General features: G+C 44.2%; 1 protein-coding gene across 2 annotated transcripts in view; it reads right to left on the reverse strand.

Moving 5' to 3' along the window:
* EBF2 (EBF transcription factor 2) overlaps positions 1-25785 on the reverse strand; it is a 251443-nt gene that overhangs the window by 220037 nt on the left and 5621 nt on the right. For both annotated transcript variants that reach the window (XM_035138787.3, XM_088657747.1), the window contains exons 2-6: positions 24364-24520; positions 22888-22951; positions 20552-20607; positions 20171-20244; positions 10789-10857 (exon numbers count right to left, since the gene is read on the reverse strand). In XM_035138787.3, the coding sequence (XP_034994678.1) occupies positions 10789-10857; positions 20171-20244; positions 20552-20607; positions 22888-22951; positions 24364-24520 (420 nt within the window). The remainder of the gene's footprint in view (positions 1-10788; positions 10858-20170; positions 20245-20551; positions 20608-22887; positions 22952-24363; positions 24521-25785) is intronic.

The raw sequence follows: 25785 nt of genomic DNA on the forward strand, positions 1-25785 counted from the left end.
CCAGTGTAGATCTCTCAGGACCGGTGTTATGTGGTCCTGGCGGCCACTCCCAGTCACTAGTGTAGCTGCCGCATTCTGGATTAATTGCAGTTTCCGGGTCACCTTCAAAGGTAGCCCCATGTAGAGCGCATTGCAGTAGTCCAAGCGGGAGATAACTAAAGCGTGTACCACTCTGGCGAGACAGTCTGCGGGCAGGTAGGAGCTGGTGGAGCTGGTAGACAGCCGCCCTGGACACAGAATTAACCTGTGCCTCCATGGACAGCTGTGAGTCCAAAATGACTCCCAGGCTGCGCACCTGGTCCTTCAGGGGCACAGTTACCCCATTCAGGACCAGGGAGTCCCCCACACCCACCCCCCCATCCCCTAAAAAAACAGTACTTTTGCCTTGTCAGGATTCAACCTCAATCTGTTAGCCGCCATCCATCCTCCAACCGCCTCCAGGCACTCATACAGGACCTTCACCGCCTTCACTGGTTCTGATTTAAAAGAGAGGTAGAGCTGGGTATCATCTGCATACTGATGAACACCCAGCCCAAACCCCCTGATGATCCCTCCCAGCGGCTGCATGTAGATATTAAAAAGCATGGGGGAGAGAACGGAACCCTGAGGCACCCCACACGTGAGTGCCCAGGGTTCTGAACACTCATCCCCCAACACCACTTTCTGAACACGGCCCAGGAGGAAGGAGCGGAACCACTGTATGACAGTGCCCCTAGCTCCCAACCCCTCTAGATGGTCCAGAAGGATGTTATGATCAATGGTGTCAAAGGCCGCTGTGAGATCCGGCAGAACTAGGAAACAGCTCTTACCTTTGTCCCTAGCCCGCCGGAGATCATCGACCAGCGCGACCAAGGCAGTTTCAGTCCCATGATGAGGCCTGAATCCCGATTGGAAGGGATCCAAATGGTCCGCTTCTTCCAGACATGCTTGGAGTTGTTCAGCAACCACCCACTCATCAACAACAGTAGGCAACATTGCAATAGGCAAAAATTGCATATGTTAGGATAAATGTGCATAAAAATGTGTATATATTTTCCTGCAGACTTTTCATAAAAGAAAACATCACAAACTGATATAGAAATGGGGTGAAGGGCATTTAAGGTTGTCAAAATGAGAAGCCAGGACAACCTGGAATTGAGAGATTTCTCCATCCAAAACTATCTGGGAACTTTTGTAAACACCAGCTGACATCACACTGTGATGTTCTGCTTCTTCAAATGACTTGCGCAAGTGGGAGTTACTCTTTCCATCTGCAGTCCCCTACATACGCCCCAAATTTGCGCCAGAGGTTTGAAAGACCACATGGAGCAGAGTGAGGTAGAGCTGCAGGAGTCTGTTCTGGGAGTCCGTTCAACTCCTGGAACCGTTCAAAAACCAATCAATAGGAAGCTGCGGAAGCCACGCCGGACATTCGGCTTCCAAAAAATGTTCGCAAACCAGAACACTTACTTCCGGGTTTGCAGCGTTCAGGAGCTGATTTGTTTGGGAGCCAAGCCGTTCGACAACCAAGATACCATTGTATTGTTTCATCCCCAAGCCCCTGAAAGAATAAAACTATTCCTGGAGGGGAAAGGTCTTTCTCTCTCAACCCCCAGGGGCTTCTGAAGAATCACATTGCCTTGAGGGGAAGGGAGGAGAGACAGCCTACACAGCCTCCTCAAGATAAGCAATTGCTTGTCTTTTCTGTTTCACTGTATAATTCATACTGGTACTTAGAACTGTGTTCAGCTAATTTACAGTAGGCACACTGAAGTTAATGGATCTAGGTGAGTCATGTTCATTCTTTCCAGTGGGTCTATTCTGAACAGCAATGACATTTTAATTTAATCATTCAATTTAATTTTTCAATTCAATTCAAATATATATTTTTACGAAAACAACTTTGTGATATCCTCACCCACAGAAAATAGAAAAGTTTTTCTTCTCACAGACTCCTGGTCTTCTTATTTGTCCTCCCTTTTTACTACTTGTTCTTTTCCCTATTTGCGAGCACCCTGGGAAATACAGTAAGAAACAGACCATACTCACAAGGGACAAATATCCAACACACAAGGGAATCAACTGCATGTATTAAGATTTGACAATGTCCTTTGTAATATGTTCTTGACAGCAGCTGCTCAAGAAAGAAGAATGTCTGTCCTAGTGAAGACTGGTCCATTGCAGCGAAGGGGAAACTGCCTTTCTTCTGCCTTGAAGCCCAGGGTATGGGCTCTGCCTGCCAGCTTAGGCTCAATGCTGCCCCTTGTAGAACTGAGCAGGGAGGAGGGTGGGAACAAAACTAGAAATAATTGGCTCTGCCTGTCACTGGCTCTAGATCGAACTTGTTCTTGGTCTCTCTGCCTTCCATCCTGTCAATTCTGAAGGCAAACTACCATCGCTTACCAGTCTCCTGTAGATGTGCCAGACGTAAAGCAACTAGCAGGCTCATAGTTAACCTGGATTTCAGGCCTGACGTTTGATGCCTGAGGTTAAGCTGTTGCTGAGAGAGGCATCTAGTCCAATCCCATGCAATGCAGTAATCCTGCCCACAACCGTTCCTGAGCAGGTTTGAACCACCAACCTTCTGGTTAACAGCAAGACACATTGTTCCATTGTGTACTTGATCAGATGCATTAGCATTTGAGATGTGGCTTCATGCTTCTAGCTTTATGTTTCCCAGGACCTACCTTTAGTCTTCCTAATAAGAGAAGACATCTTCCAAAATACAGTAAATCATCATGAAGTCTCGGAACCTGCTTTGGCTGCAGCAGAGAAGTCCAAGGTGACCGTTTAAGCTCCAAATTGCTAGGTCCTGTATGCAGAGTCTTCATCTTTTTATTTATTATGTTTTCACCCTATGCTTCTTCAGGGAAGAATGGACATTTGGTCCTAGCCTGGCACTCTCTAACCACTATGCAACACTGCTGCCAGGGAAAGGATGGTTTTCTCCAGCAGGCCCCTGCTAGTGATCTAGAAGGCCTCGGAGTCAAGGCACAGTTGCTTCAGTTCCTTTTAAGAAAGCTCTTCTCTGACCCAATTCTGCCCCTCCCCTCCTGAGTCACCAACTCCCCAGCAGGGCTGACCACGTGAAAAGCTTTCTCCTTCAGCAAGATGCTGGGAAAAGAAGCCATCAGCTTGCTGCATGCAGAAGGCAGTGGACTTCTCTCCCGCCTGCTATGGCCATTGCTGACACATTTTTTGCTTTCAGTGTTATCTGGTTAGAACTCAGAGTGCTTTAGCTTCAGGACGGAGGCCGTGTGGTGAGGAGAGAAGAAATCCAGTGTTCTTTAAAAGGGACCAAGGCAGCCATTTGTCAAGTGACAGGGCAAAAGCACATCAAGTTACTGATTCCTCACAAACATCCCCAGCTACTAAAAAATTAATCAGCAGCAGATGGCACAGCAGCAGTTCGTCGCAGGAGAGCCAGGCTGGAGCAGCAAACAAAAGCATTTGGACTCGGCAGGACAAGTAGGGAGATCACTGCAAGCTCAGGAGGGGAGAGGCGTGTGTGCAGAGGGGCTTTTGGCCAGCTCCCGTGGAGAGGCATGAGAAGAGAGATGTGTCTGCTTTGACTTTTCTTGCACCACAGTAGGTAACAAGCAGCCTTGCCTTGACAACCATGCAGCCGACAGGGAAAAGAAGACTTGGGAACAGTTCCAAAACATGCCATGGCTGGGTCAACTTCCTTGGTTTGCATGGGGACATGCAAGGTGTCTGCTTGCTCCCATTTATATAGCATAGGAATAGTAGCCACGTTTTTACTTTTCAGGCAGTGTTTCTCAAACTTAAGTCTCCAGCTGTTGTTGGACTACAACTCTTGTCATCCCTAACCACTGGTCCTGCTAGCTATTGATGATGGGAGTTGTAGTCCAACAATACTTGGGGACCAAAGTTTGAGAAACCAAACTTGACCAAAGTTAGGGAACACTTTTATCAGCAGTTTGTCAACCATGGATCCCCAGAACAACTGGGCGATCCATGAGGCAGACTGAGGCAACTGTGGTTGTGGTGGTTTCTGGGTTCTGGTGAGATCTCACAAGAGCCCTGGGGAATCTTGCAAGAGCCCCACAAGATCTAGCAGAGGCCTCCGGAGGCCTTGAGTGACCTTCCTGGGATGCCTTGCTTACTTGGTTCCCAGGAAGATTGTGTGAGGCCTCTAGAGGCCTCCGGGTGATCGTGCAAGGTTCTTGCCAGAAGTCACAGCCAAGTCACCCTGATAAGAAAGACTTAGGCGGGCAGCAAGAGGGGTGGTGGGTAGCACAAATGCAGGGTGGCACCTTCCCATTTTGCCTCAAGTGGCAAAGCAGGATGAACCACCCCTGGCAGAAGGCAGGCAGGTTGGGGGCTGGCTGAGGACAAAGAGAGGCTGGTGGGACAATGCCCTATTTGCCCTGATGAACTAGCCTGATGGACTGTAACTTCCTGTCTTCCTGGGTGGAGTTCTAGGCCATGGGCAGGCCAAAAGAAGATTGGGATCTAGTGGTACGTCTGAGAGCTATTTGAAGTAGATCAGCAAAGCTTCATATTCCCTATAGTTTGACAGCAAGCTGAGTTGGCAACAAAGTGTTGCAGAGTCAATGGCTCCCTGATCAGAATTCCAGGTAACCAAGTCTACATATACACATAATTTTCCACCCCGCACCGCACTCCATGCCCACTGAATATGATCAGTCTCTATTGGACAGTTTGGGGGAGATTTTTCCTTAACAGGGGTGCCAACTATAAGGGGTAGAAGGGGCTTTGGCCCCCTCAATATTTGCGGTCAGGGAGCCCCCAAACAGACTGGCCTCCTGCCTGCAAACACGCCCTCTGCACTCCCATCCCCCGCCACCAACACGGAGGGTGATCTTTCCGTGCTCTCCAGCTCATGCTGTCAGCAGGAGGATCTCTCCAAGGGCGCCTGGTTCACACACACACACCATTTGCGCATGGACGTGCTTATGACGTCACACAATGCCAGGCCCCCTCAATGGGGGGGGGCAAGTCGGCACCCCGGTTCCTTAAGAATTCTTTTGTACTTCTTCAAACCTCAAGGTCCCCACCCCACCCCCGAATTTGCTAATACTTGTGTGAGACTGATGCTATCTTGATCACATAAACAATGGCCCTGGCAGCCTAAACATTACAAATGAATTGAACAATTATAGCAAGTGAAAGTTCTCAGCCACAATGGGCTTTTTGCTAATTGCTCCTTTCTCAGACTCAGTGTTCCCCACCTGTAAAATAGGAGCATTCATTGGTTGATTTGAGAAGTGACATTTGCAATTCTGCTGTTCAGTTTTAACCTCTTTTTCACAGGTTGCCATCCACAGGTACTAGTCCCACCCCTCTGGCATCATGCGCCCAGGCCCCAACGTCCACATGTCAAGTGAGAGGTCAGCAAAGCAATGCCAATATGTGCACTGTTGTACATGAGGAGGTGCTGCTGCTGCTGCTGCTGCTGCTGCATGCACTCAGGGCCCAGCATGACTGGGAGTCCCAATCAGGTCAAGCTCCTATGTGTTCAGCTACATGTGCTCAGGTGCCCTTTGCAAATGGCCAAATCACTGTGTGGCCTTTGAGGCCACATGGCCAGCAGGGGGCATGATGTCAGGGCAGGGCCAGCCTACATGCTCCAGATCCCACTCCAGATCCTTGAATTTTCAGCTTTCATTCATGATGAAAAATAAGTATCGTTCTCTTACTTGTGAAGATGTTCCAGGTTCTCTAGTTTTCTTACATTACATTTAATACAATCAAATATATTTAAGCTTTTTGAGCTACTGGTAATTATGATCTGGCTGTTCCAGAAAGAACCCTTCCACTACATCCACTCACTGTGAAATTTCTAGCTATGATCCTGCCCTTATAGACTTTCAAGGGTTATTTTATCCTGTGGGGTACTTTAGCTTGGGAAACAAGGACCTGAAACCTGCTGCTCCCGAGTCCTACAATCGACTTGTGACTGGGGGCTTGTTGCTGTCAGTGCCTTTTCCACCTTCCTCTACAACAACAATAATCCGCAGATTCCTAAAAACCAAAGCTTTCACATTTTTTTTAAAAAAGCAACCCAAGTTTCTAGCCCTCCTTTATGCTCCACAGCAATGAAGGCTGGAAAACCTCATGCCTTTATTTTTAAAGATCTAAAGCTCTTAAAAATCTAAGCTTTTTACAAATATACCGTAGTAGATACAGCAACAATTTCTGGACCTACCAAACCATTTGGAGATATTGGAAATGAAAAGTTGTGTATAAAAATGAATGAAACATTAACAGAGATGCAGTTATGTTCACATTTGAATTATAAGGGGGTGTATGCTAAGACTTTTGATTTGGCTTGAAAAAAAATTCTCACATGTTTTATTTCAAAGTGTATTAAAACTACAATCCTATGCAACTCCTACAATACAATTCTGGGAGCAACCATCTCAGAAGTATTCAGTATACATACTTAGACCTTTGCTATAAACCTGGAAATTTTGCTTGATAATTCAGAGGCAAACAGCATAAAATGCACACTAGGGTTATATTTGTTATAGCCTTGGCTTTTACAATAATAACTCTTACCAATGAAAATTAAGTGGGAGATAAAGCAAATGGGTGTTTGCATCATTTGGAATGAAGGCTGCAGCAGAAACATTTTGTGCTGTGAAGAAATTTTTGGAGAATGTTCAAGGTTAAAAATCTTGACAAGAGGAGTTTATGTTCTCCAACCACAGATTCACACTCCTCTTCTTCCAACTCATTTGTACAGCTGAAGAAGAAAGCTGTTGTCACTGCTTTACAGAACTGGACAGCTCTCTGTAGTGGGATTTAGTAAGTGCTGTGGGGGCAAACTAGAAGAAGCAGTAGATATGTCACTACTTCTTTTTAAAAGGAGAGATTCTGGAAAGAAGCTCTGTTCAATACAAGAGATGTAGGAAGCTGCCTTATACAGTCAGATCATTGGGTCCATCTAGCTCAGCATACTCAGTCTACACCAGGCGTCCCCAAACTTCGGCCCTCCAGATGTTTTGGACTACAATCCCCATCATCCCTGACCACTGGCCCTGTTAGCTGGGGATCATGGGAGTTGTAGGCCAAAACATCTGGAGAGCCGAAGTTTGGGGACGCCTGGTCTACACTGGCAGTAGTTCTCCAGGGTTTCAGGCTGGGATGCCTCATTTAAAGCACATGACTCCCCCCCCAAAGACTCCTGGGAACTGTAGTTTACCCGTCATAGGCCTACAATTCCTAGCAAACTACAATTCCCAGAGTTCTTTGGGGAAAGTCATGTGCTTTAAATGTATGGAGTGGGTATTACCAAATACTAGAGAGAACATTTATCCAGTCTTGAAACAGTCTGACCTACCTCACAGGAACATTGTGAGAAACTTATTACTGTGAACTCTTTGGAAGAAGGACTGGAACAAACTGATAGGTTTTAAGAACCATATTGACAGGATACCTCATCACTATCTTGGTACCCATTCATTTCCCCCCAGTTTCCTTTACTTCATTTAAATCAAAGTAAGAGTCTTTTTTTCTTTAGAACTATACATGATTAGTCCATTACTGAAAAGTCATATGTTGAATAGATAGCTTAATAAATTCTTAATACTTATATATTTCTAAAATTTTTGTAAAAATTGCCATTTTGCCCCCAAAACATAGTTTGGCATACATATGACTGGTGAGATGAGCTCCATTGGAAGGGATGTCTAGGAGGGTGACTTGCTTATGTCTCTGGTGGAACTATGTCAAAATGCAACAATTTTGGGGAAATTGCATGAGGCCGGTTTGTACAAATTACAAAATTCAAGCTGGATATTAAGCTCTTAGCTATCTTACTGGAATGATGGGGACACAGGCTGTTTCTGTAAGAAATTAACCCATAACCCCTTGACACCTAGATGTAACAGATGTGGGCTGATGAACTGACGGAAAGGGATTAGATACAAAGCATGTGAGATCTTCTGATCACACAACAAATCTGGACCGTGCAAGAGAGAGATGAAAACTGGATCACTTCAGAAAAGACTGGTGGAAAGCAGACCACTGCATGGAAGACAGGTGGCCAGATCAGGACTGTTGTGTGTGGGAAGAATAGGCTGACCCTTTCCTTTTACGTATCATCTTCCCAGTGCAAATCGTCCTCCACCCCTCTCATTTCTGTTGTCATTGGAAGGTGCTGATTAATGAAAATCTGACATCTTCAGGGACAAACAGATGCTGGAGGAAGAAGCAGTTTCTGGCAGGAAAAAGGCACAGAGAGGAAATTATTAACCCCTTCCTCCACATGTGCCACACTTTCAATCTGAATAGGAGCTCTGCACAGTTGCTTTTTGCAGAATAATAATAATAATAATAATAATAATTCTGCATTAAACATGCTTTAGAGAAACCTCTGAAAGTAGTGTGATGCATTGCCCCAAATGCTATCATTTCACAGGATTCCTGTAGCAATTCCAGGAATGAGTTTCACATTCTGTTGATCAAACTCTTGATTGAATTTTTTTATTATTTACTAAAAAGCACCTCCCAAAATAACAACAACCAGGCACCATAAAGTTTTTTCTTTTTCTTTTTAAAAGTAGCAGATGAAAAGTACTATCCTTAACTCTCTCACAGGAGGAAATGCTTCTAAGACAGTTCTTAATGCAACTAACATTTATCGTCCAGAAACAAATCAAACAAGTTTTCTTGCCCCCCTTCAAAATTATTTCCTTATTAATGAGCAAAATTCCTGCCAACTTAATTAATTAATCTCATACAATTAATAGACGAGGGCTGCAATTCTATAGCCAGCTACTTGGGAGTAAAGTCTGTTGAGTTCAGTGGGACTTACTTATTAATAGACTTGTACAGGGCTGTGCTATAAGATTTATTTAAAAGTCTTAAGTCATGCCCAACCATTCTCTTCACTGGGGCCCATGAGGCGGATTGAAGGAGCCTGCCTCAGGTGGCAGAATCTTGCAGGGAAGTGCCTCTCCAGGCATGTTGCCCACCCCTGCTGCCACCAGGTTTGTGCGGTGGCAATGGCTTCCAGTGAGAGCTCACGGAACTCTGTGAGACTTCCACAAGTTCTTTCAAGAGATCCATGAGATCTCGCCATAAGCTGCAGCCATGTGACCGTGGTAAGACACTGAAACAGAACAGGCTGCCCCTGCCCTCCACCTTGCAGAACAGAACTTTGCAATGGTATAATTTTGCTCACCAGTATGCCTGGAGGAAATGGGATTGTACCCTTTTAACTTACGGTATCACATACATACATACATACATACATACATACATACATACATACAAACACACACATACCTGCTTCCAACTCTTGAATTGTTTCAGAGGAGAAAGAGAAGTAATAGAGATGTTCCAAAGCACACTATGAACCATCAGTCTACTCACAACAACAAATAATAATAATAATAATAATAATAATAATAATAATAATAATACATGGAATTTGCTGTACTTAACTAGCCCAACAATAGATGGGAACTTGAAAGTCATAGGGCATGCCCTGCACAGGGCAGGACTCTTACTTTCTTTCGCAGCATGCTTCACAGGTAGCTAACCTCTGCTTAAATACCAGAACAGGTCCAATACATTTTTCTGCCCCTTCCCATTTCATGCACAGAAGCCAACCCGACTAGCAGCTGAATCTAACTTCAGCACCAGTAATAGAGGACAGTGATGAGCATCATCCATTGCATCTGAGGCATCAGACTAGTTTACACAGAGGGAGGTGACTGGCGGCGTGAGGACGTTTATGAGGAACAGCCAGGATGCTGCCACTGCTGCCCTCCAGCATCTTCCACCTGGTGCAGTTGCCTCACTTTGCCTTCAGAAAAGGAGAAGCCACCACCTCCTGAGACAGTCTGTTTTATTGCCAAATGGCCCTTAACTCAAGATGTAGATGAATTCTGCTTCCTTGCCATTTCCAAACATTGTCCTCTGGAGCAACATGAGTAATTTCAGGGAAACTGCAATAAATGGATTCATGTGGGTGATTGTCTGTGTTGTGTCGAGGGCTTCAGTCCATGACACACGCATACACTTCTAACAGCTTCCACCTACAGTGGTCACATTCAACTTAATGATCTCTATTGATGCACAGAGTGTCTCTTTCAACCATATTCAAGATCTCCAAAGCAAGAGGCACCACCAGACACACACACACAAAAGCTTATCAAACTTCAGGAGTTCATTCTCTTCCAAAAAGAGTGACTGTTAATTTCACCGCCGATACATCAGCCAACTTCAAACCCTGTTTACTACCAATTTTTCATTAGAGGCCCCAAATTGCAATCAGGATACAAAAGGGTACACTTTTTAACTCTGGTTCCTGCTCAGAAAGAAACAACTCTGAAGACAAAGCAAGTGTGGAAATGCAACAACCTGTAGAAAAGTTTATAGTAATTCCAATGCCAGGCATTTCAAACTTGGCTAATGCTTTTTCCACTAGAATGTGCCTGTAACATCATTATTTTATAAAGGAATGTTAATGAAGCAGCAAGCAGGACCTGAAATGCTTTCTCTGTTCTATGTATCCAGCAGAAGCCCATCCCTCACCAGACATCAAGCATGCAGCCACAAAATGAATACTTAGCCAAGCTTAGATAAGCAAACAGAAGACATTATATTTTTTTTAAAAAACAGACATTCCATCAGAGGACCAAGAAATATTGAGAGCCTCCCCCCCCCCACAAAAAATAGTACAGCACTAACATCAACAGTTAAGCAGAGACTTGCATCAAGATTCTTCACCTCATCCAGTTGCACATGATAAAAAAAAAACCTTGCTCTTTGTTTTTGTTGCTTTTTTAAAACTTAACTTTTATTTCCTACCTGTCGATGATCACAGGGTCTGAAGGAGTCTCATTGCGGTTTCCACAGCTTTTCTTTTCACAACAACGGCTGGAGAATGAAGGAAACAAACAAAAAAGGATCATAATTCACTAAGTATAACCAAGGTGGGCACCAGAAGCAGGTATCATTGGGCCCCACCTTCTGTCATGCTCCTGCCTCCCCTTGGTCCTTCTCTTTCTCCTTGTCTTCATCATACACTGTCCTGCCTTCTCCAAACATCTGAGCCCAGAGTGGGAAACCTTTTACAGGATGATGGTTACATTCCTTTCTGGACAACCTTCTGGGAGTCACACGCCAATGGCAGACAGGGCCAAAAGCAAATGTGGGTGGAATAATGAATGTTACATTTACCTCTGCACAGTAGGCTAGCTTCTACCAGGGCTGTCTTACCCTTAGGTGCTAGGGGTGTGGGGCACCCGGGCGCTGGGCTCTCAGGGGCACCAGGCCAAGAGTCCAGGGCCCAAGAGTTGGAGTCTGGGGAAGAGCCCGTCCGTTGGTCGGAGTGCCGCAGCGGGCTCCTCTGCGCCACGAGTTCGGGGACAACCGAGCCAAGCAAGATGCTGAGGCAGCCAGCTGGCTCCACCATCCTGTGCACCTAGGACTGGGCAACCTGGGGAGGGGGGGGCGCCAGGAGGATATTTGCACCCTGACATCACATATGCTTAAGACAGCCCTGGTTTCTACATTCCCTCACATGTCTTGCTTTGTCCTCCTTCCAGGCAAGCAAGAGGCATTATCAGAGTTCAAAGACACATTCCAGTCAGGCAGAAACAACCACTGTTTCTAGGTCATTGTGGGAAATGGCTGCCCACCATCTCTAGTCCACACCAGAGCCCCTCTCAAACCCAGGGCCAGCCTTGCAATTGCACCTTCCCAACTTTTTAATAATGCTATGATAAATACACAACAGCCCAGACCTTCAAGTAATTTTTAATGCCACTGAGTGGCTGGCTCATTTCTCACTGGCAAAATATTATAACTTTATATGTCTGCTGAATGTGCAATAAAATTTTGATCCACTTTCAAGGATATAAATAGTTAGGTTGCATGTATATTTTTAGAGTCTCAGATGAAATGAAGCACAATGTAGCTAAATCGCAGCCACAAAGTGGCATGCAAGATGTACCCCACAGGACAGCTTGCACAAGTATAGTCAAGCAAACTGGATACAACTGCAGAGCATAAATGGTGGCCTAACTGAAGCTTGAAGATCCTTTTTGTTACCTGCCCGAAACTGCAAAAAACAGGATGAGATTAGGGCCTCCTATGCAGGAGAACAATGTAAGAAGATTTGAGTGTTTTTGACTGGCTGGAATATATCATTGAATTCTGACAAAGCCTCTTGCTCATCTGGACTTAGGATAGAGAAGAGAATGTGTGTGAACAAACCTACTGAAAAAAAGGTAAAATTTATTTAGTTATTGCTATCTCCCACCTTTCCTTCAAGGAGCTCAAGGTGGAGTGATATAGTTCTCCTCCTCCCCATTTTATCCTCACAACAACTTTGTGAAGTAGGTTAAGCTAAGAGTGAGTGACTGGCCGAAGGTCATGGCTAAGTGGGGATTTGAACCCTGGTCTCCCAAATCCTCGTCTAATGCTCTAACCACTATACCACACTGGCTCCCGTGAATTTAATTGCCCTAGCCACTTCTACCTTTGGCCCTGCTCATCACTGGCCCCTGGAAGCTTGCCCAGAACAGAATGCAGCCCTCAGGCTGTAGGCAATGCTGAAATACTGAATGATCTCAATCAATATGACAGCTTTCTGTGTTCCTGTGCTAACATAAATCATACCTTTAATATTTGGGGGTCTTCAGCCAATAGGAGCAATCAGGGCTAGAAGCGGGTGAAGGTGTATGTAATTTCCTGGTCTATGATCCCCTGCCCCTTGTGGTAAACCAGAGAATCCAGATGCAAAGTGAGAGCCATCTGTCTCATTTGCTTGCAACGGGAACTTTTGGAAGAAAGAAAGCTTGCCGGCATCGGTGCTCCATACTCACAAGGAGTATTCTGAAAAGCAAAAGTGCCTCTCATTCCAATAACTTTGAGAAGGGGTTACTGCAAGCTGAAACTCAGTGCTGGGGAAGTTGCACCAGCTCTTCTCTTCAACAAGCAAAACAATTTGGGGGGGGGGGTAGAGCAGGGCAGTAGGAGAGCCCTGCCACTGCTTCTCCACTCTCAATTGCTCCCCCACCACACACTGTAGGTTTCAATACGCATAGTGGTAAAGCAGTGGAGGCTAGTCCATTGGGGCAAGTGGGGCACTGCCCTACCCAACTCAGGGTGTCCTCAGCCAGTCCCCACCTGCCTACCTCATTCTCCACAATGAGTTTAGGGAGTAGCAATATCAATCAGTTTCCTCTTTCTCATCAATCTTGACATTGCCATTCTGGAATGCAGTAGGGAGGAGGGTGGGGACAAAACCAGAATTTGTTGACTCCACCTATCATTAGCTTGATATTCATGAACCCTTTGCTCTGGCCCCCTACTGTTGGCCTCCTTGCTTTCTGCCCTACCTATTCCATGGGTCCGCCACTGTGTATATGACAAGAAAGAACTGCAATGGGCTTAAAATGCAGGGGTGTAATGAGAAGTGAAACCTTTCTGCAGCACGGAATGCTGACCTACGATTGTTGGGGTGGACAGAAGCATGAAGTTAGGAGGAAAAGGAATGGAATCATGGAGTAGAATTGGAAGGGACCACAAACACCATTTGGTCCAACCCCCTGCCCAAGTTATCGTTTGCCCAAGTTGGGGCTTGAACTCATGACCCTGAGATTAAGAGTCTTATGCTCTACCAACTGAGCTATCCACAGATGAATGGCAACAAGTAGGTGTGGGGAACTTTTGGCCCACAAGATGTTTCTGAACTGCAACTCTCATCATCTATTGCTTGCTGGGGCTGGTGGGAGTTATATTTGAAGGGTCAAAGGTTCCCCACACCTGGCAAAGAGTAAAACTGAACAGGAGTATCCTTTCACACTGCAACATTTTAGTTCCACGTCCTACTTGGAGACTCATATTTCTCAGCCAAGAAATGGAAAACTGGGCAGCATAACTGTTGGTTTTTAAAAGGCATTAACATCACTTGTGAAACTGCCACTTGCAGGCAAAATAAATTTGGGCTAGCAAGTAGCCATATGTTGTTTGGGGTGCAAGAATCCCCATATTGCAAAAACACACACACACCCCGTTTTAAAAACATGAGTGGTTCCAATGGGAGCTTTACTGTCAATGCAACTGGAGGGGGGCAGCGGCAAGTGTCCTACTTTACAGTGGACAGTCCTCTCTTTGGAGGAGTCTTTTATTTGAAAGCATGTATGGCCCAATCCCAGTTGAGAGATAGAGAACAATAAGAGAGAGCAGAATTTGAGCTTGAAAGTTGTCCTTCCATAGTTAGCACCCAGAAAACACACTGAGTCAACACACAGGCCACCGTCTGAGATGTAGTGTGTTTTGGTTTTAAATTCCAGAAAGCTTTCTAAATGCACACCTTTACATAGAAATCAATACATGAAAGTCTGTTTCCCTATTGCCTCCTTTGGGGGGGGGGGTTGATGCATTTTTCCTTTTTAGTGATGCACATGCAGCCACCCTAATGCAAACAGCTGGCATGGGGGGGCTGGTTGCAACTGGTACTAAGGCCAAGGAAAAATAGTCCTATTCCACCAGGGTCCCAATCCAGATGAGACACTCTCATTCTCTCTCACACACACACATAACACCTTCTATTTACTTCTAAAATATATATTCTTCTTAACTATAGGAATAGTATGACATCTAGTTTAGCACATCAATAGATAGGATAGTTGCATGCTGGGGATACACACACAAACAGTGCTCTAGATGAAACATAGCCTTGGAAGAAACTGGATGGCCCAGAAAGCTGCCCATTTCAAAGAAGGGCTTATGTCTTTCCCCTCCCCCTTCCAAAATGGTTTTAAAATTCAGCCCTCAACTTTCACCAAAAAAAAAATCTGTCTCTAATTTCAAACTCAAATAAGCACCCAGCATGGTGGCCTTTGTTTTGTTTTCTTCTCCCCAACTCCTCCCTGGCATTGCATAACAAAAGTGTCTAAATTCACACCATCTGGCCGATAAAGACCTAGGCTCACTGGCCGCCTGGCTCAGCTGATTATGTCTGCTGCTGTCTAGTCTGGGCCTTGTGGCGAAAGTCACAGCTGTGGGTCTCGCTTGCACTCAATGCAACTCTGTTATTAGCCAGCTGTAGGCCCCGAGACTACTTCTGTTCACATTATAATACCTTTTCACCCCCCTGAGCATCAAGGGCACTGGGGCTTTCTGGCAACAGCAAAACAAAACAGTTTTCCTCTTAGTGAATAGTTGGCAAGACTGGGGTGTGGGGAGGCAGGATTATTCCAGGAGGGGAAATGCCTTATTTTTTATCCATCATAGGAGCAAAGATTTTGCATACGTTTGTATTCAGCTAAGAGGATCTATGGCTTATGTGTCTAACATCTCCCATCTGAACTATTTTCTGTAGAAGTTTCATTTCAATCAATGAAGCTTCACAGAGCACACTTTAAAGATTTTAAGGTGTCAACACCAACAGCTTGACTCCACCCTCCAAGTACTAAACAAGTACACTAATTATTGTGAAACAGAGATTTCCCCTTCTTCTACCAGTGACACATCATTGCATCTGCATAAATATTTAGACAACATCCCTGCTAAGCTCGCATCTGTCACTCGGAGAAAGATGTAGGGGATGCTGGATACACTTGTCTGCATTTGAGCTGAATAGTCGTGCAGTTCCATATGACAAACCAGAAAGATGTTTATCTTCTGACTGAGGCTGAAAAGCAAGGCCTGTCACTCAAAGACAATGGGCCTCCACTTGAACAGCAAGGCTAGTACAGTACATTAAATTTTGATATACTGTTACTAATGCAGGCTAAACTAGGAGCTTTAAAAATTGATGCTACTTCTTAAGCAGCTCACAGTGAGATCTGATTATTGGGCTTAAAATAAAAGTGTCAAAATTAACTAAGCTTCAATAGTTAAATCAAATCTTATTCCATGTGAAATGCATCCTCATGCTCATTTTGTTGTTTTCTTTTTTTAAAAAAAAATCCAATTTATAAAAGTTATGTCTACATAAAGACTTCTGCTCAAATTACCCGATTAAGGTTTTTTATAGAGAGCTCTTGATTTGGTTCACTAATCCATGCATTACATTGAAAGGACATCAGAGAATTCTCATTCTTCCTCAGTTAATCTATCAAGCAAGGTGGTTACATGTTAACAAATAATTATTTTATAACCAGAGAGCCTTTTTTGCCATCACAATTAATGCAAAGCATTTGATGTATAAGCCAAGGCACAAGAGCCCCAGAGTTCTGCCTACATATTCATGTAGTATATTACCGTAGCAGTGATATGGCAATGTGGGGTAAACACTAGCCTCCATTTATGATATGTCATTACCCTTGCGAGAAGAATCTATAAAATGTCAAATCACCCCCTTTTTCTTATGTAATCATGCTTATGTTAAAGCATTTCACAGGAAATGAGTTCCTATTTATAAAAACTTCTTTTGAAGTCCAAAAGAGAAGTGCACACTGAACATCTCATTCCTAACTGATGACCAGAATGCAGTGTTATTCTCTGATAAGGATAAATATTTCACACAAAAAGATGCTATGTTTACCCTCACAGTGACACAAAGTAAGCATGAGTTTTGTCTCACAAAATGGAACACTGTGCTTGAGATAATCAACAATTAATTATAACATCATATTAATGTCAAGTTGTACTCTGTCACTAAACTTTGTATAAAATTACCTCCCCCCCTCCCATATTTGTGATGACCAAGCATATTTAGCTAATGAAACTTGACTTACTTTTACTTGGTGTGACCTAGCAAAAGTTAATTGCCTTTAAATCCAATTTATTTCAGTAGAAGGGATGTAAACACATGCTTAACCCTTCCCTTGAAATCAATGTGAGTTAAATGTGCTCCATTGTGGCTGGATTGTGTCAACTCTATTTTGCACATATGGATATGATGCACTTTGGGTTGTATTCAATGTAGCACTAAAGTGAACGTTTTGTCAGTGTGAGGATTTCTCCTTACACAAAGGATCATTCTCATACTGCTATCCTTAGAATTTTATGTGCACTGATCATGCTGAGATATTAATACCATGCCATGAACACAATCCTGGCACAGTTTTAAACCTCAAAACCAAAGTTAGGAAATACTTTCATTAGGATCAACCAAAGTGGCACAAGACTGTGGCAAGCTTTTAAATTTTCCAAAGTCTCTGCCAAGCAAGATAGTACACAATGTGGGTGTGTGGGTGTGTGTGTGTGTGTGTGAGAGAGAGAGAGAGAGAGAGAGAGAGAGAGAGAGAGAGAGAGAGAGAGAGAGAGAAAACAAGAACAATTACATCTGTCTTCTGCATTGACAATTTTAGATTATAAACTTATTTCAGTTCAGATCCGCCCTTATGTACTTTTTAAAACATATATCAATGGCATAAGACTGACAAAAATACAGCCTTCATATTCAGACTTGCTTACAGCCACATGGTCTGATAAAGAACACGCATACTTAGAGACATAAGAGTCAGACCATTTGCCTATGTATCTCTAAACCGCCGACTGTTTACTGACTAACTGGCTTTCCAGGGTTTCAGACAGGGGACCCGCCTAACCCTACCTGGAGATGCCAGGGATTGAACCTAGGATTTTCTGCTTGCAAAGTAATGTTCCACCACTGAGCTATGGCACTTTCCAAAATAAACATGCTTGTAAATGTCCATAATGAAAAATACTTGAAGACCAACATGGAGAAGACGCGTGCAACAATTCCTATTGTTTTCACACATTAAAAAGCCACTGTTATCCTTTTTGATGCATTATTTCCACAACTTCACTGATATACTAGCTTTCTAATTATGAAGAACACAAACACAACTTTCAACAGAATTCATGTGATTTTTTTTTTAGGGGGGGAGCTTAAATAGAAAGAAAAGGCATGTCTGTATTTGAAGTAACATATATGTATTGAGATCAATTGTGATCTCTTTAGAATCTAGAGAATCTAAAACTGAAAGATTGTAAGGGCCCTCTTTAATTTTAATTTTTACACAACACCTAGCAGTTTTAAGTACTAGAGAAAACACATATGGTCAAGCACTGCTAGACTAAAAAAAAACTGAAACCCTTGGACAATGGAGTCAGACTAAGATAAAGATTGGTCTCATGTTTCTCAGCTGAAGAAAACACCACCTACCAACTTCACTCTGAGCATATGAATTTTACTCAGAAGTAAGATTCATTGGGATGTATCCAGCTAAGTTCCACTCAGAATAAACTGACTTAATTTGATGAACCCAAGTTAGCTAGGTCCATCAATTACAACAGGTCTTCTCTGAGCAGGACTAACACTGGGTACAGCCATTGTACTTTTACTAACAGGGAAGTGTGCATAGGACCGCAGCTTTAACATAAAGATCACTGACCATTTGCATGTGCCAACTAGGGCTTTCACCCAGTTAAAGAAATCATAAACTGCAATCTTAAATGCACATAGTATGGAATAAGGCCCACTGAACACAGTGAGCTTAATGTCCAAGTATGTACTGTAAAGGTAAAGGGACCCCTGACCATTAAGCCCAGTCGTGATCGACTCTGGGGTTGTGGCGCTCATCTCGCATTATTGGCCGAGGGAGCTGGCATATAGCTTCCAGGTCATGTGGCCAGCATGACAAAGCCGCTTCTGGCGAACCAGAGCAGCACACGGAAACGCCGTTTACCTTCCCGCTGTAGCGGTACCTATTTATCTACTTGCACTTTGATGTGCTTTCGAACTGCTAGGTTGGCAGGAGCTGGGACCAAGCAACGGGAGCTCACCCCGTCGCAGGGATTTGAACCGCTGACCTTCTGATCAGCAAGCCCTAGGCTCTGATCACCTGCGTCCCAAGTATGTACTGTACCATGAGGCAATTCATCACATTTGCTGCATTAAAGCTGCATACATTTGCATATGAATAAACAAATTCATGCTTGAAGAAGAAATTATTTTAGATCATGCATACCTGTGTTACAGTGTAAACCTGCTTAAAAGATGCAATCTCCCTACCTCACCCCAAATGTGTAGCAGAAGGATGGAACGCTTCTGATATGGTGCCTGCAACCCTCAGATTTCATTTTTAAAAAATTCAATACCTCCTACCCAGTTAATCTTCTGGCACCACACACACACACACACACACACACACACAGGTTTTCAATTTACAGTGGTACCTCTAGTTACGAACTTAATTCATTCCGGAGGTCCATTCTTAACCTGAAACTGTTCTTAACTAGAGGCGTGCTTTCGCTAATGGAGCCTCTTGCTGCCACAGATTGCACAATCCGTTGTGCAACTAAGTTACTAGCAACCTGATTATGCATTTACTTGTGCAACAACATTCCGCTGGCATGAGCCATTTCACCAGCAGAACCCATATACCACTAAATGACATTAACACAGCACTACATTGGAAACAGCCCAGTGTGTGTGTACCCATGCAGAACTTTGCAGTGGTGATCTGACAGATTTTCCAGGAAAACTAACAAAAAGTGTCAACTAAAGGAATCTATCAATCGAAATTTCCACTCAGCAAGCCTGAAACTGGTTGTGTAATAGATGCACAGCTGGATGCTAAAGATCACTTCCACAACTTTCCTACGTAAGCTTATTTCCATAGAGTCCACAGCACAGTCCAAGGATGCTAAATGGTAAAGAACATGTTTTCATGGAAAAGATTCCACATTCAGTTCCCACTATCTTCAGATAAGGCTGAATCTGTCTGAAGCCCAAGAACAGGGAAGCTGAGGTCTCCCAGATGGACTACAGCTCCTAACATCCCATCAGCCCCAGCCAGCAAGACCAAGAAGCCAGGAGTGATAGGAGCTGTTATTCTATAGCAGGCATCCCCAAACTGCGGCCCTCCAGATGTTTTGGCCTACAACTCCCATGATCCCCAGCTAACAGGACCAGTGGTCAGGGATAATGGGAATTGTAGTCCAAAACATCTGGAGGGCCAAAGTTTGGGGGTGCCTGTTCTATAGCAACTGGAAGATCACAGGTTAAAAAATTATTTTGGGCTAATATGATCAGGATCTTTCTACAAATAATGCAAACTTTTCACCCTTTTCATTGTGCAAATCACACATCGCACCAATGAAAAGGGGTTGCTTTATTTTAATACATTGATATTCTGCCTTTCTTCCATTATGGAGTTTAAAGTGGAATACACGGGGTTCAGGGGTTCTGTCACCTGCTAAGCTTCTGCAAGGTGGCTGCATACTATGCCCTCAGACACATAAATAACTGAAGCCAACTTACCTGCACATAACTTCATGGGTGAGTAAAACTCTGCACATTTCTGGATTCTTGTTTTGTCCTTCATAGGCGATAGGCTATAGAAATGTGAACAAGCATTGAGAGAGGGGAATTAGCAATAGTAGCAGCAGCAGCAGCAGAATGTGTTAGTAGTATTATGTTAATTGATTCTTTTAAAAGAAAGGGAGAAAAACAGGTCTGATTATTGAAAGCATTATTATTTTTTGCACATAGTAGGCAATCTATGCGTTTAAAAAATCTCACTAGAAATAGTTTGGATATGAGAAACACCAATATTTGATTAGGGTGCTACAGACATAGCTTTGATTAGGAAGAAATTCTAGTATGTAGGGAAATTAAAGGGCAGGAGGCAGAAAATCTTACCTGTTTTGTGACTGAGTCAATAAGCCTAACGAAGAGATCTTGTTCAGTTCTGACACCTACAGGGAACATTGAAGAACATGGTAGAATAAAAATAAGACAATTCCAAAGGATCAGTTCCTCAAGCCATTAAATCAGGCATGGGGAACCTGCAGCCCTCCCAATGCTGGAGGCCTACAATGCCCAACATCCCTGGCCATTGGCCATGCTAGCAAATGAGAGTTCAAGTCCCCAACAACATCTGGAGGGCCACCAATTCCCCACTCCTGCTCCACCCTCTTCTGATCCAAACAGCTGTTTCTAGGTTACAGATCCAGATCAATGTATTCATTGATGCTGAGCTGAAAATTGCTCTTACATTTTCCTCCACCCCCTGGCTGTTCCCCATCAATTAATGAGAAATGAAATTGCATTTGAGAATTATCAAAGGGGAGAGAAAATTTCAGTGACATTCTAATGAGTGGAATGCTTACTTCGCTTCTCAAGTGTCCAAGGTGTGCTTGCATTGTTAAAACCGTGTTTATGGAAAACAATCTTACTCGGCTATGAGTAATCACAGAAGAAGAAGAAGAAGAAGAAGAAGAAGAAGAAGAAGAAGAAGAAGAAGAAGAAGAAGAAGAAGAAGAAGAAGAAGAAGAAGAAGAAGAAGAAGAAGAAGGAACAGTACTGTATCTTTTCTTTCACACTACCAATAATCTCACCAGTGGTCTATACCAGGCATCCCCAAACTTCGGCCCTCCAGATGTTTTGGACTACAATTCCCATCTTCCCCGACCACTGATCCTGTTAGCTAGGGATCATGGGAGTTGTAGTCCAAAACATCTGGAGGGCCGCAGTTTGGGGATGCCTGGTCTATACCCTGTAACCTTCCTATCCTTCAATTAAAGCCCAGAGTGAGACATCATGTGGCAACTCCCTCCATGAGCCTGCAAGGCTGCAAACTGCTGGGGGGGGGAGGTTTAGTGGAAAGGAATATATGTCAGGGTTGCCATATTTCAAACAAATTCACAAAAAATTGAAGTTTTGGAGCTATTTTTAAGGGAAATCGCCAAAAACAACACTGCCAACATGGGTTGCCATACGTCTGGATTTTCCCAGATATTTTAGCAATTTCTGCCCAGACACTGCTTCAGACTGCAGTATTCTGAACATGTCCAGGAAATTCAAGACCCATGGGTGTGCCACCTTTGGCCACCTCACAACAAGAAGGTAACATCAAAATGCTGACCCAACCAAAATCTGAACGTTCCCTGAAAATGAAGCAAAAAATAATAAAAGGAAGCCATTTTTGCAAAGGAAGAAAACTTTCAAGAAGCTGAAGGTTCAGCACTAGTATTCATTCCCTTCTCTCTTATCTAGTAAAGCTGCTGAAATGAGTGGTGTGGCGGGGGCTGCTGGTTCCCAGGAACAGGGTAGTGTTGCACACACGCACGCGCACACACACACTTACATACCAGTGGACTGGGTGACCTACGCTGTGAACAGAGTGGTGGCCTAACATGAACATTTCTTTGCAACCTCAAAAGGAGTTTAATTATACAGCTTATCACACTTACTGGTATTCACAACACCAGCCCAATGTACTTTATGCTGCAATGGCCAGTCTTTTAAAGACGCCACAAAACTTGAATTGTGGAGTTGGAAGGTACGCCCAAGGGTCATCTAGTCCACCCCCTGCTATGCAGGAATTCTCAACACGCAATCCCCCAGACCATACCAGACCAGACCCTGCTTAGTTTTACAAATGTGCTAGCAGTTTTATTACACTATTGAGAGCCAGTGTGGTATGGTGGCTGGAGTGCTGGACACTCCCCCATCTTAGCCATGAAGAATTCTGGGGATTTGTTTTGGCGAAGGAAGCATCAAAACTGGATTGAAATAGGCACTAGTCTCAAGGAGCACATACATCTCTATTTTGCCCTGCTGCTACTCCAGATTAAACAGGCTTCAGTAGTTTAAAAAATGAAATGAAATGAGACCTACCAAACCTATTTACTGGAGATGGACATTTTTTCATTTTATTTTTTTTTAAGAAATGAATTAAAAGAATCAATTTCCCATTGAATACATGCATCGGGTTTTGGTCCCATGTTGCCTATTATGGTCATAAGAGTTTGTGAGGTTTTTTAAACCATACTGACCTGTCAATCGTATTTACCTGTGGCAGAACTGGGACCAGCATCCATACCAGGATCAGTTATTTCTCTTTGACTGACTTCAACATGGAGGTGGGGGTAAATTTTCTGATTTTAGCTTTAATCGAGACATTATCCCTTTAGAACAGGAGCTCCCCAAATACTCTGATCACTCTTTCTGAACCCCAGGGGGAGGAGACTCACCGTTACTGTAAAGAAGCTGCAGTTTGTAGTGGGTCCCATTGTTGGTTTTTTCGTTGCCTTGTTCCTGCCGAGAAGTGAGAGAGAAGTGATTCAAATACGGTTGCCGGCACAATATCCCATTTACATATTTTATATTCAGGAGCAAGTCCCACTAAGCTGGGGTCAGTTCTGGGTAGACAGGAAAGTGTTTTACTAGCGCAAATTAACCTTTTCTTGTGCTGGCCGAGCTGATCCGTGGTTTACATGGAAGTCGGTCCCATTGTCCTTCCGAGTAAGAGTGCCCAAGATTTGGCCCCCCACCCCACCCCTTCTCCTTAAGTGCTACAGAAAAAGAATTTGATGCGGAGGACTTTTGCACTCCGGAGAGCTGCTCGGACATTTCCGGCTTGCCTTGATCCGGGACGGAGTTTTTGCCTCTAAAATTTGACGCCAATAACCTGTATAGTTTAGTTTCGCTAAAATAAGTGTGTGTTTGTTTAAACCGCGACTGATGGAGACGTGATGTTGCCTCCTGGACCGGCGATCCGGGATGATGAGGCTTTGGAGACAGAAATTTCAGCAGCAAAATTCAAATTCCAGCACTTGACCTGGAAATTCCCTGGGAAAAGACGTGGGGGGGGGAGGGAGAGAAAGGGCCCAGAGAGAAGTGCTGGGAAGGAAGGAGGAGGACTTAACATCTTATTTTAAAATTACGTCAGTAGTCACCTAGTGGACCAGAGAAGATCTCATCGGTTAATGATATGCAGTATAACTCGACAAACAAAACGCAGGGCGCTAGTTTTAAACGTTTATGCCCAGTAGCCGTGGGGAGCACCAGCTTCGCCAAAGTTAAGGACTTCTAAGTCCTGTTGGGAATCGCGTAAAGAATGCAGTTCTTAAGCAAGCTTATGAGAGAGTAAGCCCAATGGCGCACTTTTGAACGAAGGTTAGGCGCATGCTGCAGAAGTGCTTAACTCTGGCAGAATCGCGGGCCGCTTTGCAGGAAGGCTTGCAGGAAGTGAAACTGACAAGCCTCTGAACCCAGATGAAATCAACCAGCAAGGCAAGCTCCGAGGAAGTTCTCTTGAGCTGGTAGTAATGAACGGGAGCTGCACTTGCGGGGCTCAGGTGTATTTCAATCGGCGCTTTGCGCAGGAGAACCTCCTGGCAGTTGGGTTGCGCCTTTTGAACTCCAGGGAGTAATTGATAAATCAGTCCTTGCCAAGAAGATTCAGTTCCTAGAAATTAGCAGGAGCTGCTTTTGCTGCTGATTTTTAAAGGGCGATCCGAGGGTGCCTGAGTGTGCAGCTGAGTGCTATTTCACAAGCCCCAATTCTAACGATCGTTTTCTTAGAAGTCGGTAGCATCTCAGCTTGATTTGTCTTTTTTAAAAATTGCGCTAACGCTAAGGAGCGAGACACAAGTGGGGTGACGTGGAGGGGATTTGGGGGTGGGTTGGGTTTCAGGGAGAGCCATCAAGCCTAATAAAAGCCTTACTTTGTCGTTTTCCACGAAGTCCACAAAGGCCGTCCGCTCGATCTCCACGGGCTGCCCTTGCCGGTCGTAAAGCGCCAAGACGAAGTGGAAAAAATTTGACTTTCTCAAGTTGGAGGGCGGCTGCTTTTCGAAGTGGGCTCGCGACAAAGCCACGCCGCTGTGGAAGAAAGGAAATGGGAAAAAGGAGGGAAAGAAGTGGATTGAATGAGCAAATGTGAACGGACGTAAAATAGGCGCCGCGGCTGAGCGCGATCCTATGCCTGCTGCGCCCGGTGGGCCTTCCAGCGCAGCGCGCATCCGAGTTCAGCGTTAGTTTGCATTCCTCGATACACGCTTCCTAGGAGCAAGCCCCGCTGGATTCAGTGGGACTTCCTTCCAACAGTATTAGCATGCACAGGATTGCCACAGTGTTTCCGAGTCAAACACGGATCGGATCCGGCTGTTACTTTCATTTCCGCATACTCAGTCACACACACTGAGAGCGAGTTTTGTAACACTTTAAAAACCAACAGGTTTCTTCGGCCATACAGCTAAAGTTCTTTTCATCAAATGCAAGAACTCTTTCCTCCTCCTCTTCTATTTCCAGATTATTTTAGCCCGGTTGCTAACCGTTAATATGTGCCTGACAGAAAGAAAGCAAACACTGCAGGCGTCTGACCGGTCGGGTACTCTAAGGTTTCTGCCTCGAGAGATATTTGACAGGGCCTTTAAGGGGTCGCAATGTTGTTTTTATTATTTATTTACTTTTGGTAGTGGGCACAGAGGGGAGCGGGGGAGGGGGGAAGCAGCACCAGGGGAAAGAGCCCCAATAGACGATTCACCTGCAAGAAGCCCGCCTCAGATTCTAGCACTGTTGACTTGAGATGGCCCAACCAGTATTCTGCTTCCCGTGCCTCGGAGGCAGAATACTGTATCCTCCACATTTTATCATTGTAATATATGTAAGACAAAATTCAAATAAATCAGAATTAGAATAAACCGAGCTGTTTTCTTTTTGCTAATCTTTAACGCTGCAAAACAAAACAACAACAACCCAAAACACACATACACACACACCTCAAAACAACTATTGCACGGACCGGGCCGCCTCCCCCCTGTCTAACAGTAAGGCCGGCTCTGTCTAATGACTTTCATTCTCATCTTCGCTAACATTTTCTACCATTAATTTGGGGGAAGCTGGAGGATAGCGGTACTGAGGGGGGGGGAGAGTTGTGGTGTTTGTGTTTTTAAAATATATCCTGGTGTTTTACCAGTACTAAAACAGAAGCTCCGGAACTGAAGGTCAGAGAAGGATCGCGAAATCTCCAAATCAGTTTAGTTTCTTGGGTGCAGCAGCCTTCAAACATACGCAAATCCGTTCATTTCTCCCTCTCAACCGCCTGGTCTTATTAGGAAGCAAGGTCCATTGAGAAATAGCCCAGG

This window comes from Zootoca vivipara, chromosome 14 (genome assembly GCF_965207765.1).
Source record: "Zootoca vivipara chromosome 14, rZooViv2.hap1.1, whole genome shotgun sequence".
Classification (NCBI taxonomy): domain Eukaryota; kingdom Metazoa; phylum Chordata; class Lepidosauria; order Squamata; family Lacertidae; genus Zootoca; species Zootoca vivipara.